General features: G+C 42.1%; 1 protein-coding gene across 2 annotated transcripts in view; it reads right to left on the bottom strand.

Annotated features, from left to right (window-relative positions):
- Nucleotides 1-1,409: 1,409 nt before the first annotated feature.
- chst11 (carbohydrate (chondroitin 4) sulfotransferase 11) overlaps nucleotides 1,410-15,041 on the bottom strand; it is a 47,634-nt gene continuing 34,002 nt past the window's right edge. For both annotated transcript variants that reach the window (XM_033976262.2, XM_033976263.2), the window contains exons 3-4: nucleotides 2,942-3,171; nucleotides 1,410-2,371 (exon numbers count right to left, since the gene is read on the bottom strand). In XM_033976262.2, coding sequence (XP_033832153.1) covers nucleotides 1,747-2,371; nucleotides 2,942-3,171 — 855 coding nt within the window. In that variant the 3' untranslated portion in view covers nucleotides 1,410-1,746. The remainder of the gene's footprint in view (nucleotides 2,372-2,941; nucleotides 3,172-15,041) is intronic.

Here is a 15,041-nt window from a genome sequence, read left to right as displayed (position 1 = left end):
ATAGTTATGAATGAACTAAATGAACTAAAAAACTAAATCAGCCATACCTAAAATAGTACTGTGAACTAATCAAATCTACTTTTAAAGAATGAGGCTATTTTCTGATCTGTTCTAATGTAGTTTCCTCATCACAAACATACCTGGAGTTGTGTGTTGTTTCCTTCACACATTTAACAAACAAACATATTTAAACTGCTTCACTCCTCTGTGCGCCAGCAGATATTGCAAATTTTCTGTTGCAATCTCAAATTTGAAAGATATTCTATGTATGGTAGATTGTAGATTGTAAATAATTTCAGTTGCCACTTCATGACATCACATGGTGGAACGGAGCATTCTGAGCTTTGGAGATGTAGACTATAATAATAAAGGGCTACTCAAACATGTGTGAATGAAACAAAACACAACTCCAGAGACAGAACAATTATTTTAATTTTTTTTGTTTGTCTCTCTCTCTCCTTCTCTTTCTCTCTCTCTCCCTCCCTCTCTAGTTTATTATTACATTTACATCCATTTCCATTTTTATCCACAGATTGCTACTAAACTGTGTATGGTGTTTTAACAGTATTTACTGCTTCTAGTCATTTTTTGACAACTTTAGTGCAAACTATGTCAATTGGCCACTGCAATTTCAAGTACTATATGACATCACACAGGACTGCCCTGATTACAGCCAGTTGTTTCTGATTACAAATACCAGGCTGCAAGGGCAGCGTTTGAAGTGTGGATACATGTTAGACCAATCACATTGTTCCTTATGCCCCTAGACTCTGCCACTCCTCCTTCTCACTCTCCCCATTAGTCCTCCATACCCTGCCCCTCCTCCCCCCTCACTCTCCCCTTTGAAATTTGTGTGGTGGTGTTTAGTCTCATTTTAAACAGCTCTATCAATAGAGCCATGATTTTATTTGCAAAAATATGTCCCAACTATTTGCGTTTTTCTTACTATTTTTACTCATAAATTATTCTTATGATACATTTTTATCATACCATTTATGTATGTGAACTACTGCTTGAAACTGATATCTGCAGTGTCTCACCTTAAAAATAAGTTTTAAAAAAATATCCAGCTAAAATTGACCAAAATATCAGTTAATGCCAAGCCCTGGTTTTAAATATTTTCAATGAGGACCCTGTACAAAGTGATGGCACATTTGACCCGACCCCATAGAACACAATGTAGGTCCATCACATCCACATTGCGCTGTTTCTGACCTCTCCAAAATGGCCGCCGCATTAAAGATGCTTGGTACAAATATCCAGTGACTCTAGATTGACAAATATACCAAAATACCCCATTAGATTGCATTACAGACAGATGCTGCCAGCTTAAATCCACGAGATGTTCCTTTAAGACGGGTTCCAAGTTTATGAATTTAATGATTAGGAGAACCAAGATGGCTGACGTGTTGTTGTTTGCAATTTGCAGTGTTCTTCTAATGGCAAAAACATATTCAAAGCCAGTGTTGGGGTCAGGGCACGTGCTAGTCTGGCAATTATTTTGCAGTTTGTTTAAATATTTGGGGTAAAAATTGCGAGAGAGATTGAGAGTTCATTCTCGTTGCATACATTCCCCATTGAAACACATTGAAGACCTGCTTCAGCCAGAAAATCCAAACGCTTTACTGCAATCAAAATCGGCGCTTAGAAAGTCACCAGTAGATTGGATTCGACATCATGTTTCTTGCGCTAAAAAGACAAGAACTAAAGACAGCAGTTCTGATTATGTTAAACCGATGCTAACCGCTAGTCAATCTTGAGATAGCTCGGTGTGGTGTAGTTAAACATCAAAAAGTCCAGTTTGTAAAGTTGGTAGAGCTGCACTTGCTGTTGGCTGCTAATATTGCTAAAAAACTGTGCGGCCATTGCATCCGTAGTGCGCGTCGACTTAGCGTAGCTTGGGAATCTTAGTGCATTTCCCATTCCGATAAGCCGCAGGATGTAGTTAGCGTCTTCCTCCAAGGTTTCGTACTTTCCCACCAAATCATAATGAATGTGACACGGATGGCACAGCTGATACACCGTCTGCCAGTGCTCATTCAGGGGACCATCTCGTTGCGTGGCAGGATCGACCAAATACTCCACAAACTCCCTGAATTTGACATCATCGCCGGTGGTTAGCGCTTCCATGGTGGCGTTTTTGCGGTAGCGGCGTATGATGCGGGTTCCAAAGCGCTTGTGAAAGGAGGAGTTGTACTTGAGCGTGAATTTGTTGCGGTAGGCGGAGACCAAGCGCTCGAATGGCTCCCGTACGAAGAGGAACTTGAGGTAGTTCTTGAGGCGATGGTTGATGTCGGCGATGCTGTACTGGTTTAAAGTCTTCAGATTGGATGGAACGTGTGCTTCATTTGACGGTATCTCCATCGGATCACTGCAGAGGAGTAAAAAAAGGTTTGAAAATGTAATAGTTGGTCAAATAAGGGTTAACTAAAAATAAACTATTGTTGAAAACTTAAAGGCCCTGTACCGATCTGACACTGGTATTGAATATTGGTGCTGATACTGAAAAATTTGATTAATCGGATATTGCCTTCCAAATATCGGTTCAGCTGATATCCTGGCTGGACATGTAAACTGATGTAATAAGGCTATTTACTGGTTGTAGCTGACCTAGAACATCTTACAATTTAGACAAACTTGTCCTGTCATTTCTTGAGAGATAAATAACAGCTTCATGACTTAATTTAAAGGAAATAAATGCTGTTTTCAGTCTCTGCATTGGTATCTGTTGAAATCGGGGATCAGAAAATATTTAAAGCTACAGTTTCGGAATCTGTATCAGAACTGAAAAGGCTGGAGATGCAGTGGACGAGCGGGGACCAGTCAATCTGTATGAAAAATATAGAGAGATATCAGTCTAGATTTGCCAGGCAATCGGGTACAGGGCCTTTACATTTGACCCATCCTCAGCTGTATTTTCCCTGTTTGATCCATCCCTCACCTGTATTTGCCACGCCCAGTCAGCACCATCATGACCCGTTTCCAGTTTGTGCAGGCCACTTTGGGAACGTAGCAGTAAATGAGCTCGTGCTCCTCATCCACCACCAGATGTTTGAGGTCCCCCGGGGTCAATACTCTCCTCTTCCTGCTGGAGGCACTGTGGAGTCTGCACGTCTCTGCCACCTGGTCCCTGCGAGCCTCGTGTAGAACCGCTGCTCCCGAGAACTCCGGCTGGGAAAACATGAAGGAAATACGAGTTTAAAGTGGTAAGAGCAATACATGTACTGCGGTACTTTATAGTATAGATAGGGAGGGGCGATATATCGGTTCTAGTAAAATGTTCATATGTCAAAATGTTCTTTATTAAAGCAAATATGAACATAAAGAGTCTAGAGTCTAAAGAGGCTGATGGGCTTCTTTTGTACTTCTCAAATCCTCTGACATCAGTGCCAGTAATAATTACATTATATAGGCAAGTATAATGATAGGTGTGTACTTGTATATCAAAATGCTGACTAACCTTGCTGGACATGTCTGACGTCAGTTATTTTTGGGACTGTGCACAAATGCAGTATCCTGGAATTCACTTTAAATCTCATACTCTTTATTCAAGCTGAAGCTGCTTTATACATAAAACATTCTAGAATGTGAACACTGCTTATTTATACTGTGCAGTGACATCACGCTGGGGGTGTTCTACATGCATGTCTATGGCAGAATATTCATCAGATACACAACGCAAACTAAACTTTAAAATAGCCAAAAAACTAAAAAAAAAAAACAAAACAAAAAAAAACAACAAAATGTATTTAAAGAGCACATTTTCAGGAGCTTGTGATCAATAAAAGTGTTTGTGGTCCTGTTTAGGAGTTTGCATTGTCTGAAAACTAGCTCTGATTTGAGCTATTTGGTGCAGAGCGGGAGCCTGTTTTACACAGCTGTTAGCTTGTACTTTAGCCATATTAGCCTCTGGGGACAACTACAGTGGTTAGTATTGAGCGCTACTAATAGCGGCTAGCAGCAGTTAGTGTGCTGTGATGTTGTGGTCGATTTAGCCCGGTCTCCCTTGGGCACTCAGGTATACGAGCCTAAACTACCACCTCAGCAGATTTTGAGATGACGCCACGCAGCACTGATTGAAATAGGAACTGGGGGACCAAGCAGGATCGTAAAGCTGTGTAGAAAGCATGTACAAGTATTATGGCTCATTAAGGTACTACAGTAACGCTCAAAATAGGATTGGAAAGTCACCCCCACACTTTACACCTCAATGCCAGTTCATTGTATTTAAATGGGGCTTGCTAATTAACATGCATGATAGAGGGGTACAAGATTTATTCTGGAAATGATTCATCTATGCATAAGTATTTCAAATGTATCTTATGAAAAAACTGTTATGTAATGTCGACCTTTAATAATTAAGTGCATGTGTCAGATGTGCAAATCTTTATGAACATTTTAAACCTCAAAACTGAGTATATTTCGAGTGTTATAATGAATCCGATGAATGTGCACTTCCTGGTTTGAAAACTATTGCACCTGGTTTTGACCTGGTTTAGTCCTGATTTTGTCCTGGTTTTATTATGCTTTACACGTGATTGAGTCCAAAGCTCTTCACAGAGCATTATTCATTCATTCCACTCTCTGTGGTAGTCAGATACTATTGTGGCCACAGCAGCCCTGCGACAGACTGACAAAAGTGAGGCTGCCAAACTGCACCACTGGCCCCTCCCACCAACTATACACTATATATAGTGTCTTGCCTAAGGACACAACAGCAGTTTTGCCACTGCTTCCCCTCGTAGCATCTGGTATTTCCACTGATCCCCCATCCAAGTCCTGCCCAGGCCCCGCCCCGCTTAGCAAAAGAGACCAGATCAGGGTTTGACCAGGACATTTGGCCACACTACAGACTTTATATTTATAGGTACAGTAAGTGTAAGTATAAGTGTAAGTGTAAGTATAATATAAGTATAGATTTAAGTATAAGCATTTGAAGAAGGTTAAATGCAGGTGTTCGGGGTCCTTTTTGTGGCAGCACTTGCAGAAAATTACTTTAAACTGAATGAGACTGAATGTCATCTCCTCCCTGTGGTTTAGTTTACCTGGATTTATTCCCTCATCCCTCATCCTATTCTCCATGTCTCAGTTTCTCCCTCTCCTCTCACACTTCTCTCTGCCTCCTCTCTTCTTTCCCTCTGTTCTTCATCTTATCTCTCTCTCTCTCTGACACTATCCCTCCCCCTCTCCCTCCTGGATCTGTACTTAAATCGATCATTCTGCAGTCTGCCCTTGGCTCTGCTTTCATTCCCTCTCTTTCCCTTCCTCTCCCTCTCACCTCCTTTCCACAGAGGGTCCTCTCTCCTGCTCTCTCCTCCCTCTGTTTTATTTTGCCTTTCCTACCCTCTCTCCTCCTCCCCCTTTCCTCACTCTATCCTTACTCTTTCCTCTCTTCTCTCCCTCCATGTCTCGTTCTCCTCTCCTCCTTCTCCTTCCCCTTCTCCCAAACTTTCTCTTATTCCTATATCCCCCTCTCCTTGCCCTCCCTCAATCCCTCTCCTCTCTCTGTCCTTACTCTCCTCTCTCTCCCTCTTTTCCTCCCCCTCTTCCTCCTACTCTCCTTTTTTCCTTCTTTAGTTTAAATTATTCTCGACGGGCCATCGTCTTGAAGAATGCTCATTCACTTTAACCTGAGCAGACTCACTGTGTTGTCACAAACTCACACAAACCCCAGTCCAGTTTAACCACAAAGAGGCCTTACAGTCTCTATTTCTGATTTTTACTGTTTTACAAAAAGCATTAAAAATAGAACTTGCGCATTTTAAACAGTTTGCAGATGTCCAAAGTTATTCCATCATAGCAGCCAAAAAGCCAACCTGAAGCTGTTGAAGGTAACACACCTTCTTGTTCACACCACTGGTTTACCAGGGAGTGGGCACTTAGCAACACTGTCAGTCAAACCCGCTGCTAAAGGTAACAGCAGCGACCTCGGGGAAAGAAGGCGCCTGATTGGTCTGTTATTAGTGTTCATATTTTGATTTCTGGACAAAATAGTGAAAAAAAAAACCAAAACGGGATGCTCACTTCCTATTTGGAACACGGCAGCTAGCAGGTTAGTTATGTTCATTAATATATACACACACATTTTGAGATACAGTACATTTAATGCCCTACTGTGGAACATTTTAAGCAAAGCAATACCATCACCATAGCAACTAGCATGTGGCAGGTCAGAAAAATTACACAGAAGGCCTTTAAATGAGTGAGCCTGAATGTAAACACTGAGCTGTGAGTGGAGTTACATAAAAACCCTCAGTACACACTGAGTATACTGTACACACACTCTCAGAGTATATAAACAGAGCTAATGCGCTTTCAATGGAGGAGGTAGCGTTGGCCACCAAACATCACTCAATACCATAGACTTACATAGAAATGGACATTGCTAACTTGCTAGCCACTACGTTCCAAACAGGAAGTGAGAAGGGGCGCATTTCCATCTATTTCCATCTCCAAAACTCTGGATCTAATTCACTCTCTACGTAAAAAGTGTGGCCCCTCTCTCTGTAACTGTTGTTGTCAGATTCATCATTCACATGATCCTTGGTTTTTTATACTTTTTATACTTTTATACTATTTTTATACCCAATTCAAAATATGAACATTAATAACAAATTAAAGCCGCAAGCGGCATCGAACTCGGCCGACCCAGCACTCCCTGTGGGTGGCGCTGACGCGCCACTTGTCCCTTTTTTATTGGAGTTTGGGCTGCACTTGTCACCAAACAAGTGAAAAGACATTGAAAGCGCTGATGCACATAATGCAAAAACATGTTTTTTCCAGGCATCGCCCTGGCAACACCGTGCAAAATAGAAACTTGGCCCCCAGACCTTTTTGACGGGGACGACCTGAAGAATCACTGTGCCAAATTTCCCATTCCTCAATGAAGCGAATAAGTCGTTATAAGACTTTGAAATGTATGAAAATTTGGAAATTTTCCCATTAGGATAACATGGGCTCTTTTGCGCATCACCATGGCAACACAGTGAAAAATATGACATGGGTCTGATTGACTTTTTTGATCAGGATGACATGAAGAGTCATGGTGCCAAATTTCACATTATTCCATGAAAGTAATATTGTCCCCATGAATGGGAAAAATTTGAGGTTTTCCATTAGGATAACATTGGCAGTTTGGCGCATCGCCATGGCAACACGGTGCAAAAAAAAAGCATAAATGTCATTGACTTTATTGATTAGGATGACCCAATTGAATTTTGTGTCAAATTTGATAACATTTGGGAAAACAAAATTTTCAGCCTTCCATACAAATTTATTTGTTATTCTATAGGGGGTGCTGTCACGCCAAATGTATTTGTTTCACAATCAGGAGAATTAGGCATGAAAGTTTTACAACTGATTCGAATTTGAGCCAAATCGGACTTTGTATGCGCAAACGGGAGCAAATTTAGAAATTTGAAAATTGCAAAAGCTGACATGCTAGCAAGAACAAATATGCATGTCCCATGGCTACGGCATGGGTTGCGAGGATACAGGAGTCTGTGCACGGTGCGACGGTGCCACAAAGTTGCGCGTGAAGTTTCGGAAGCAATAGGCCCTACGCCCTGTATGGGCTCGGGCCTAATTAATCAGGTGCCTCCTTTCCCTGAGGTCGCTCCTGCTAGCGTTAGCAACTAGTTTGATTGACAGCCTCGTTGCCAGGCGTGCAAATATTCATAGAGGCAAAACTATTTGTCTGCCCGTTGCTAAAAAAAAACTTGATCAGTCGGCGCCACTGCTCCCAAAGTTATGTCAAAGACAAGACAGACAAATGAACGGTGAAGCCAGTCCCCATGTTAAAGTGTAGCACATGTTAATTTCATGATGTTTGTATCTTGCTCTCCTCACAGTCACATGTAAAAGATGAGGTTTAGTGTCACTAGATGTTCACCAGAACCATACGAGGTCACAAATCTGTGTTAGCCATTAGCTCACATGACAGTTTTACAGAAATTCTGATCTAAATTAAACACACTCAACACTTTAAACAAGGCACTGACCTAAATATGATGATGGCTTTTGCGGGTTAATGCTAATGGCTATAGGAGAAAATACAGGGGACTGGCTCCGGTGTCCCAAAATATTCCCGGACTACTCGAGATGCTAAGTGGAAAAAAAAGAAGTTGAGAACAATACAGAGAGAACACTGAACTGTTAAACAGAATCTCTCTGCCTATGCCATCAGCATTGGGGTCTATATAACTCTATGGGAGATAAAGTATTTTAAAATAAACCTCCAAATTCCCGGTCCAATGTTGAACCTTCTCATTATCTGTTTTGGATTGACTCCACAAACTTATCAGATTAATTTTATGGTTTAAAGTCCTTTGACAACACTCACATCTTTGGAGTTGAATAATGGGTCCACTTTCTGAAGATATTGCAAAAAAATATATATTTTTGTTCATTGTTCATAAACTGACAGAGAAGATGCTGAACTTTTTGCTAGTTTTTGTTTCATGAGGATAAGACCAGTAATTATAGAGGTATTAATCATAAACTAGCAACACATCTGTAATCTGACAGTTACACGCAAACTCCACCTGAGAGTTCTGACTGTCTCAGGTTAAACTAGAACTATCCTTCACTGTGCTGATGTCACCTGAATACAACAGCCCTCAGAATTGTAAATCATATGGAACATTCCTCTACCAAAGGAATGTGCTTTAAGCTTGTGTAATTGCAGTTTTAATTTGTGGAATTGCGTTTTCTGAAATCCTGCTCCTCTTCAGGAATGTGCTGCGGTTCAGACTAGCACAAAATCACCTTTATTTAAACTGGGTTCAGGGAGAACTTAGGACGGATCACAGACCTGTCTCTGTGTGGGAGTGCATCAGGGGCTATAAGGGGAGAGAGCAGACAAAAATAGTACTCAAGTATGAGACAGTACTCAAAATAATATTACTGGAGTAGAAGTACCAAGTAGTGGTCCAGGTTACTCAAGTATCCATCCATCCATCATCCCAGCCGCTTCACACTCGGCTGCAAACCGCCCAGTGCCTGCTGCAGGTCCTGGCTCGATGAAGCCATCAGGACAACATCATCCGCAAACAGCAGAGATGCAATCCTGTGGTTCCCAAACCAGGCCCCCTCCGGCCCCTGGCTGCGCCTAGAAATTCTGTCCATAAATATAATGAACAGAACCGGTGACAAAGGGCAGCCTTGGCGGAGTCCAACATGCACCGGGAACAGGTCTGACTTACTGCCGGCAATGCGAACACAGCTCCTGCTCCGGTCATACAGGGACTGGACAGCCCTTAGCAAAGCGCCCCGGACCCCATACTCCCAGAGCACCCCCCAAAGGACACCACGAGGGACACGGTCGAATGCCTTCTCCAAATCCACAAAACACATGTGGACTGGTTGGGCAAACTCCCATGAGCCCTCAAGGACCTGATGGAGAGTATAGAGCTGGTCCAGTGTTCCGCGACCAGGACAAAAACCACACTGCTCCTCCTGAATCCGAGGTTCGACTATCGGTCGGATTCTCCTCTCCAGTACCCTAGAATAGACCTTACTGGGAAGGCTGAGGAGTGTGATTCCCCTGTAATTGGAACACACCCTCCGGTCCCCCTTCTTATACAGAGGGACCACCACCCCGGTCTGCCATTCCACAGGTACTGTCCCCAACCACCACACGATGTTGCAGAGACGTGTCAGCCAAGACAGCCCCACAACATCCAGAGACTTGAGGTACTCAGGACGGATCTCGTCCACCCCCGGAGCCTTGCCACCGAGGAGCTTGCCAACCACCTCAGTGACTTCAGCCAGGGTGATGGACGAGTCCGCCTCCGGGTCCCCAGTTTTTGCTTCCTCCTCGGAAGACGTGACAGTGGGATTGAGGAGATCCTCAAAGTATTCCTTCCACCGCCCGACAACATCCCCAGTCGAGGTCAGCAGCTCTCCACCCACAGTGTAAACAGTGTTGGTGAAGCACTGCTTCCCCCTCCTGAGGCGTCGGACGGTTTGCCAGAATCTCTTTGAAGCCGTCCGATAGTCCTCCTCCATGGCCTCCCCATGCCTCTCTGACTGCCCGAGCCACGGCACGCTTGGCCTGCCGGTACTCATCAGCTGCCTCAGGAGTCCCACGAGCCAACAAGGCTCGATAGGACTCCTTCTTCAGCTTGACGGCATCCCTTACTTCCGGTGTCCACCACCGGGTTCGGGGATTGCCGCCACGACAAGCACCACAGACCTTATGACCACAGCTACGAGCAGCCGCATCGATAATAGAGATACAGATATATTGTTTAAGCAGCTCTTAAGGTCAAAATAAGTCCACTGTGTACTGTCATCTAATTATAAAACACATTATTGTCCAAGAATCAGGAAGTTCTTGTTGTGCATTGTGAATAATTAGTATGCTCTGAATGCATAAGGTATGTGAGGAATAACTTTGGAGCGCTGCAAACTGTTTAAAATGAACTAGTTCTGTTTTTCATGTTTTTTAAGAAACGAAGAAGAATAAAAACCAGGGGCAAAGACTGGAATCACAAAATGTAGCATTTTCAAAGAGAGGCAAACTAAATCATGTCTGAAGGAGCTGCAAGAAACACAATGTTCAAATCATTTCATATTGTCAACATAAAGCTCAAATAACTTGTAAACTTACTTACAGTGGGAAGAGGAATCACAATTTTTACTAAAGTAAAAAGTATTGTACTGTTACACTGTACAATATATTACTCAAGTAAGAGTATTGTTACACCGTGCAATATTCTACATGAGTAAGAGTACTGTTACGCTATACAATATATTACTCGAGTAAGAGTACTGTTACATTTATTACTCATGTAAGAGTACTGTTACATTTATTACTCAAGTAAGAGTACTGTTACATTTATTACTCAAGTAAGAGTACTGTTACATTTATTACTCAAGTAAGAGTACTGTTACATTTATTACTCAAGTAAGAGTACTGTTATCCTGCACAATATATTACTCGAGTAAGAGTACTGACACACTGTACAATATATCATTCAAGTAAGAATAAAAATAATAGTTCATTTATTTAAAAAGTACTGTACCCAATCCTCTCATAGTTGTATCAAACATGCCTCTGTGATATTGAGGGAATGGCATCAGGTGTAATCTGAACCTAAAGACCAGGACTTTTCTAGTTTGGCAGGAAATGTGTCACATGATCTGGGTCACATGACTCAGGAGAACAGGAGAAGGTCACATGACTGAGCCCACCAAGCAAGAATGCACCATACCATCATTTTAGTCCTGTTTCAGAACTAGAGGCACAGTCCTGGTTTAGTCTTGGTTTGTAATTGGACTGGCTGTAGTTTGTCCTGGTTTAGTATATTCCTGGTTAAAACTAGTTCAATCTTGGTTTAGATTTGGATTAGCTCTTAGTCCTGATTTACTCCTGGTTTAGTTCTAATTTAGTCATGCTTTAGTCCTTTACAACTGGATTTGCTTTAGTTTAGTCTTGGTTTAGAATTGAACTGGCTCTAGTGTAGTCCCAGTTTACTGCTTTGGATCTGGATCTTAGTCCTCATAGTTTAAAATTGAGTAGTCCAAGATTAGTTTTAATCTTCAGCCCTGCTTCAGTCCTGGTTCAGTCCTGATATAGTCTTGGTCAAATCCTGGTTTAGTCCAGGTTTAGTCCAGTATTTGCATGTTCTCCCTGTGTCTTCTGCATTTGGGAGTCCAGGTTCTGGTCTTAGTCTTGATGTAGCCCTGGTGTAGTTCCGCTTTAGACCTGGTTTAGTCCTAATGTGGTCCTCATTAATCCTAGTTTAGTCCTGGTCTAGTCCTGGTTTAATCTTGATGCAGCCCTGGTTTAGTCTTAATGTAGCTCTGGTCTAATCCTGGTTTGGTCCTGGTTTAGTCCTGGTTTAGTCCTGGTTTAGTCCTAATGTAGTCCTAATTTACTCCTGATTTAGTCCTGGTCTAGACCTGATCTAATCTAGGTTTAGTCCTGGTTTAGCCATAGTGTAGTCATGGTCTAATCCTGGTTTAGTCTTGATGTAGCCTTGGTTTAGTCCTGGTACAGACCTGGTTTAGTCATAATTTAGTCCTGGTTTAGTCCTAGTTTACTTCTAATGTAGTCCAGGTTTAGTCCTAGTCTAGTCCTGATGTAGTCTTGATGTAGCCCTGGTTTAGTCCTGGTTTAGACCAGGTTTAGTCCTAATGCAACATTGGTTTTGTCCAGGTTTAGTCTTGATGTAGCCCTGATTTAGTCCTTGTTTAGTCCTAATGTATTCCTGGTTTAATTCTGGTTTAGTCCTGATGTAGTCCTGATTTAGTCTTGATGTTGCCCTGATTTAGTCCTGATGTAGGCCTGGTGTAGTCCTGGTCTAGTCCTGTTCTTGTCCTGGTCAGGTCCTATTCTTGTCCTAGTCTAGTCTTGATCTAGTCCCGGTCTAGTCTTGATGTGCTGCTCAGATGAATGGGCTGTGCTGTGTCCTTGAAGACGTTGTGACTCGTGATGTGTTCGTGGACAGGTCGATTCCACAGTTTAAGGAGCGTGTGTCACAGATGGCCATTTCCGTGACAGTGAAGGAGGGGGCCAACGTTGTGGAGACCCCAACTCTACAGTCTGAGGAACTCACTCAAATCATGTCTCCTCCTTTGGCTCTGCTCCTCTAGCTCTGCTCCTGTCTGCTCCTCTGGCTCTGCTCCTCTGGCTCTGCTCCTCTGGCTCTGCTCCTCTGGCTCTGCTCCTCTGCTCCTTTGGCTCTGCTCTTGTTTGCTCCTCTGACTCCGTTCCGCTGGCTCTGCTCCTCTGGCTCTGCTCCTGTCTGCTCCTCTGGCTCTGCTCCTCTAGCTCTGCTCCTGTCTGCTCCTCTGGCTCTGCTCCTCTGGCTCTGCTCCTCTGGCTCTGCTCCTCTGGTTCTGCTCCTCTGGCTCCGCTCCTCTGGCTCTGCTCCCTGTTAGCTAGTGGCATTAGCATTCGCCCACATGCTCACTATACAGTCTAATCTGTGCTATTTTTAGCCTACCTTGGTTTATATGAGTGACAGCTCTGTCTCTACATAATTTCATGTTTTAATCTAAAATCTAAAACGCCCTGATTAACTTCTTTTTTTTCTTTTTTTTTTCCCAAAGCAAAAAACGGCATCTGTCCAAAACTGATTTATTCAAGAATTAATTGGAAAACGAAAGAAACGCCCCAGAGGAGATTTACAATTCTACAATGTTTTGACACAAGTTTAAAGTGACACAGTGCAAAAAATTAAATGTAAAAGGCAAATGACTTTTTATTCTAATCACTCAGGTTCATTAAAGATGAGGCTTATGCAGTATTGACTTTTTAAAAAACAGTAGTTCCAACCAAAGAAAACTCAATCTGGACTACTACTACTTTTACTGCTCCTACTGCTGCTGCTACTACTACTACTACTATTGCCACCACAGCAGCTACTACTGCTGATTCCTCCTGTTCTTGCTCCTGTCTTCATACTCCTGTCTCCTTGCTCCCATCTTCTTGCTCCCATCTTCTTGCTCCTGTCTTCATGCTCCTATTTTCTTGTTCCTGTCTTCTTGATCTCGTCTTATTGCTCCTGTCTTCTTGCTTGGGGACACCTCTCTAGGTCAGATCTCATTTACATATCAAAGAATGGTATTTGCATAATGTGAATTATGCATAAATTAGCTTAAGACAATAGCTCTGACCAGGCCAAAGGTCAAAGTAAGTTCATATTCAAGGAATTGCTTGTGATCCTGTCTCCTCTCTCACCAGGAGCTTGAGGGTTAGATTCCTGAGTGTGCTGCTGTGGCCAAGTGGGTGGCCTGTCTCCTCCCTCTCACCATGAGGTTGAAGGGGGAAAGGGGGAGAGGAGAGAGGGAGAGAAGAGAGAGGAGGGGGGAGGACACATGATGCAAACCTGCTGTTTTATTTTGTTTTATTAATGCGATACTCCAAAGTCACCTCAAAATAAACATGTTCTGGTCCTATTAGATATGAATTTACATATGTTCTAATGCTGTTTCTTCATCACAAACATACCTGGAGTTGTGTTTAACACACAAACCCTGCATATTTAGGCTGAGTTCTTCTCTCAAACTGAAAATACTCCACCTTGTTCCACTTTGTAATGTCATGTGGAAGGAAGTGCTCCTCTGTGTTTTTAAACTCCATACACCTTCATTAGAATCATTTGGATCATTTCAGCCCTGGAATTTCCAAACTCTACTGAACTAAAGGTAAAAGAAGCTATTAACTTGAAAACTACCACATCATGATATCACAAGGTGGAACAGAGCATTTTGAGCTTTGGTAATGTAGACAGGCTAATAATAAAGGATTACTCAAACAAGTGTGAATGAAACAAAACAGAACTCAAGGGTATGTTTTTGAGAAGGTCACAGGATTATAACTTGTCTTAAAGCTCACAAGAGTCAGTTTTGTGTAATATAGGACCTTTAAATGTTTCTTAGTTTTTGTCTTAATTCAGTCGTGATACTACAACAACTACTATAATAACAGCTGTGAATCAAAATAAGAAGCATATTTTGTGATTGAATAAATGATAGATTAACAAGGATGCCTAGGACGAATGTGGTGTGTGAGTGTGTGCAGCTGTGGCTACAATAGTGTCTTACATTCACAGAGAGTGGAGTGAATGAAGAATGCTCTGTCGAGAATCTTTGAGTGTCCAAAAAAGCAGTATATAGAATAGAATAGAATAGAATAGAATAGAATAGAATAGAATAGAATAGAATAGAATAGAATAGAATAGAATAGAATAGAATAGAATAGAATAGAATGCATTTATTGTCACTATACACATGTACAACACCACACACATGCACAACGAGATTAAAAACAACTCACCCTCCAATACAGACAGACATGGGACACTACAACACAATATAACTAAGATAGTGCCAGACATTAAGACATTTAAAACATTTAAAACACCCCAGACTACAACTCTCAACAAAATTTACAAGTAAATACTGCAGAGTCACATACTGCACTGAACAAGTATTGCACTATATTAGCTATTGCACTGATAAATATTGCACTGTTAAATATTGCACTACATTAAATATTGCACTATATTAGATATTGCACTCAGTCAGAC

Source organism: Periophthalmus magnuspinnatus, chromosome 12 (genome assembly GCF_009829125.3).
Source record: "Periophthalmus magnuspinnatus isolate fPerMag1 chromosome 12, fPerMag1.2.pri, whole genome shotgun sequence".
NCBI classification, from domain to species: Eukaryota; Metazoa; Chordata; class Actinopteri; order Gobiiformes; family Gobiidae; genus Periophthalmus; species Periophthalmus magnuspinnatus.
This window is presented reverse-complemented; position numbering and strand designations above follow the sequence as displayed.